The sequence below is a fragment of the Nymphaea colorata genome, chromosome 13 (assembly GCF_008831285.2).
Source record: "Nymphaea colorata isolate Beijing-Zhang1983 chromosome 13, ASM883128v2, whole genome shotgun sequence".
NCBI classification, from domain to species: Eukaryota; Viridiplantae; Streptophyta; class Magnoliopsida; order Nymphaeales; family Nymphaeaceae; genus Nymphaea; species Nymphaea colorata.
In genome coordinates, this window is record NC_045150.1 from 14,320,586 (window position 1) to 14,324,574 (window position 3,989).

Here is a 3,989-nt window from a genome sequence, read left to right on the forward strand (position 1 = left end):
AACTGTGGTCAATAAATTGGTTGTGACAATAATTTGCAAAAAAAAGGAAAAGAAGTTTTAAAAATTTCTGCAAATCCATGGAGAAGTCGAAATTTTGATCTTTTTCCTACATGCTCAAGTTTTCCAAACGTCACATTCTTAGCAATTGTTAAAAATTTTGGTTTTTTGAAAGTTTAGTAAGTAAAAAGTTTGATAATTATATTTTAGCTGTTATAACCAATGTTATCCGTATCGTACGATACGGACGCGTATCGTACGATACGTATCGTCCGTATCATCATTTTCGATACGGTACACCTAATCAATACGATACGCGTATGTATCGTACGCGTATCGCACGTATCGTGCGATACGGTGGGCGTATCGCACGATACGTGCGATACACCCCCGTATCGCACGATACGGGAGTAAAATTAAAAAAGGGGCCGTCGGGCCCCTTTTTTGCTTCTTATTCTCAAACCGACGCTCCTCTCTCTCTCTCTTCTTGTTTCTCAACGCTGCCAGAGACGTGGGAGGGAGAGATTTTCTCCATTGCATCAAGATTTGCCGGTGAAGAAGCTTCATTCCTCGTTGTGGGGAGTCTTGGGACGGTGGGAAGCTTGGAGAAAGAGGGTTTTTTGGTTTTTAACACCAAGAAGGTAAGAAATAACTCATTTTTGCCGTTGAATCGTTCATTTCTCTTATTTCCTACATTTATTTGTATGTTTTTACTTGTTTTGTAAAGATATAATGTCGGATCCTGCATGGCAGTGGTGTACAAGGGTGAATCCCAAAAATAGATTAAGAGTTAAGTGCAATTATTGTAAGCAAATCATATCAGGAGGGATTTCTCGCTTTAAACACCATATAGCTGGTACACACAGCGATGTGGCTGCCTGCAATGGCTCCCAAGAGATCCCATTGCCAGCGTATGTAAAGCACCAGTGTCAGCAACTTCTTGATGCAGTGAAAGCAAGTAGGATTGAAAAGGACATGGAAGATGCGGAGGAAGGATATGGGGACCCACATGAAGGAGAAGAAAGTGAAGGTGAAGATGTTCAACTTGAACAAGAAGATGTTGGTGTCAGTTTGGAAACAACTAAAGGGAAAGGTATCATGCATGGTGGTGGTTCTTCTGCAACCAGAAAAAGAAGAGGTGCAAGTGTAAGTTCAGTTTCACGAGGACGTGGCAGAAGTCAGGGTCGTACTGGTGGTGGTAGAGTACCTACTATGAAGTCGAGCAATATGTCTGGTTCGATCAAGAATTTTTTTCCCAATTATACTGCTGCTGGTGCTCAGCCTGAGATTCGTATAGCCATGCAATCAAAGGATATTATTGAAGCAGCAGATGAAACCATAGGAAGGTGGTTCTATGATGCATCCATTCCCTTCAATGCAGCAAACTCTTATCATTATCAGCCTATAGCAGATGCGATTGCTAGTGTAGGGCGAGGATATAAAATGCCCTCTTTTCATAAATTGCGAGGTAAAATTCTCAACAATATAGTTAGAGATGTGAAGACATATTGTGATGAACTAAAATTGAGCTGGAAAGCTACAGGATGCAGTGTAATGGCAGATGGGTGGACAGACATCAAGAACAGAACATTGGTAAACTTCCTTGTATATTGCCCTCTTGGTACTATGTTCTTAAAATCTGTTGATTTGTCTGATACTCCTAAGACTGCTGATGTGTTGTTTGGGATTTTTGATAAAGTTATAGAAGAAGTTGGGCCTGAAAATGTCGTACAATTTATCACTGATAATGCAGCAAATTATAAAGCTGCAGGTGAAATGTTAGCAGCACGATATGGGACATTTTATTGGAGTCCATGTGCTGCTCACTGTGTAAATCTTATGCTTCAGGATCTTGGTGAAAGGGATGATATGAAGTTGACAGTTCACAGATGCCAAGAAATCACGAAGTTTATTTACAATCATGCTTATGTCTTGAATTTGATGAGGAAATTCACAAATGGGGCTGAATTGATTCGACCTGCACAAACACGGTTTGCTACAAATGTTTTGACTGTGCAGGGTATAGTCAAGCAAAGAACTTCTCTCAGGCAGATGTTTTCAAGTGATGATTGGGCTGCATATCCACATGCCTATAAAAGAAAGGCTACGACAGTTGTGGATACCATCTTCGATGTTGACTTTTGGGAATCATGTGTGCACTTATTGAAGATTTGTGTACCTCTAGTGAAAGTCCTCAGATTAGTTGATAGTGAAGATAGACCTTCTATTGGATATTTATACGAGTCTATGGATAGAGCCAAGGAGGCCATTAGAGATAATATGAAGGGAAAAAAGAAGTTGTACATGCCTATATGGAAGATTATAGATGAAAGGTGGTCTGGACAACTTCATCACCCACTTCATGCAGCAGCCTACTACCTAAATCCTGCTATTAGATATCTTTCCACTTTTAAGAAGGACAGAGAGGTCGAGTATGGCATGTTGGATTGCATTGATGTGTTAGTAAGTGACAGTAAAGAACAAGACGCTATCCATATGTCGATCAACAAATATGATACGGCTTCTGGTACCATGGCGAGAGACACAGCAGTTCGATGCAGGACAACTATGCGTCCAGGTATTAGAAAAAGAAACTTTATACTTTTAGTTTTTGTTGTTTAACTTTTATTCTACCTTCTCATATATTTATTGCTGACAACATTTTTACTTTCCATCTGTTATTAGATTTGTGGTGGGAAAGGTTTGGGCCTGATTGCCCAGAATTAAGGAAGCTTGCAATTAGAATCCTCAGTCAAACATGTAGTGCAACTGGATGTGAAAGAAATTGGAGTGTATTTCAGCACATCCATAGTAAGAAGAGGAATAGGCTGGAACATAAAAGGTTGAATGACCTTGTTTATGTTCGTTATAATATGAAGTTGAGACAAAGGTAAACATTTGTTTTGTTATACAAGAATATCAAATTCTAATATATATTTTAATCTCTAACAATTTGTTAATTTTTTCTCTTTTTAGGCAACTAGAAACAACATCTACGAGGAAGCATCACAATCAATATGATCCTATCTTCATTGACCATTTTGATATATTAGATTCTTGGGTTGAAGAAGAACCAGCTGCAATACTTGATGAGGACGATCTTGATTTTTTGAATGTTGAAGGAGCAGCAGAGATTGTTGAAGAAGGAGAGGCTGGGGGGAGCAATGGAATGTTGGTGACATTCCATTTGCAACAGAGGGGATAGAAGAAGAAGTTAATGAAGGAAGTGAAGATGATGATGAAGAATGAAGATGATGATGCAAATGACGATTGACGATGCTTTTTGTTTTGAGTTTTGAAAACTATGTCAATATGTTCTGAGTTTTGACTTCTGAACTTATGAATTGTGATGTAATTGAATACTCTTAGGTTGTTTAGTATGTTATTTTGTTTTTTGAATGTTTGATTTCTTATTTTGGAATGTCTTGTTCATATGCATACCTCATACTTCATAGTTCATATACATGAATGATGAATGTTCCTTTAAATACATTTTTCTTGAATTTTTCTGATTTTTACTAGTTTTTTCGGATTTTTTTAGATTTTTTCTGATTTTTTTCTATTTTTTATAAATTTTTAATATTTTTTACAAATTAAAAAATTAATTTTACGATACGTTACGATACATTTACGCTACGTTACGATACAGCGTATAGGTCGGCCCGACCGATACACGATACGATACGGCAGTGATAACATTGGTTATAACTATGACTGAGTTTCCAAATTGATGGGATTCCTTGAAACTTTTGGTGGCCTATCAATTCAGAGTTTTAGATTTAGTGTCTTAGCTCTTCTTATGACTTTTGAAGGTCCCTATATTACTTGCAACAGTGAAATCTTTTTTCTTTAGTGAAATAAAATGTACATTTTGCATCGTTGTGGCGTCTAAGAATAAGAGATGACATTAATAAATTTGACATTCTTAATGACTTCTGTCAAATTTTCTTTCCTTTCTTTGACTATTTAAATTTACATGCTTTGACCATGGT

At 37.3% G+C, this 3,989-nt stretch overlaps 1 protein-coding gene across 2 annotated transcripts; it reads left to right on the forward strand.

The window, feature by feature from the left end:
• Nucleotides 1-283: 283 nt before the first annotated feature.
• LOC126410656 (uncharacterized) lies at nucleotides 284-3,671 on the forward strand. Of its 2 annotated transcripts, XM_050081089.1 has the most exons (4): nucleotides 284-638; nucleotides 725-2,575; nucleotides 2,683-2,887; nucleotides 2,974-3,671. In XM_050081089.1, the coding sequence occupies exons 2-4, from the start codon at nucleotides 730-732 to the stop codon at nucleotides 3,200-3,202; spliced, it is 2,280 nt and encodes a 759-aa protein (XP_049937046.1). In that variant the 5' UTR covers nucleotides 284-638; nucleotides 725-729; the 3' UTR covers nucleotides 3,203-3,671. The 2 variants fall into 2 exon arrangements, with proteins under 2 accessions (XP_049937046.1, XP_049937045.1); XM_050081088.1 differs by having other exon boundaries at nucleotides 285-2,575.
• The last annotated feature ends 318 nt before the right edge of the window (nucleotides 3,672-3,989 follow it).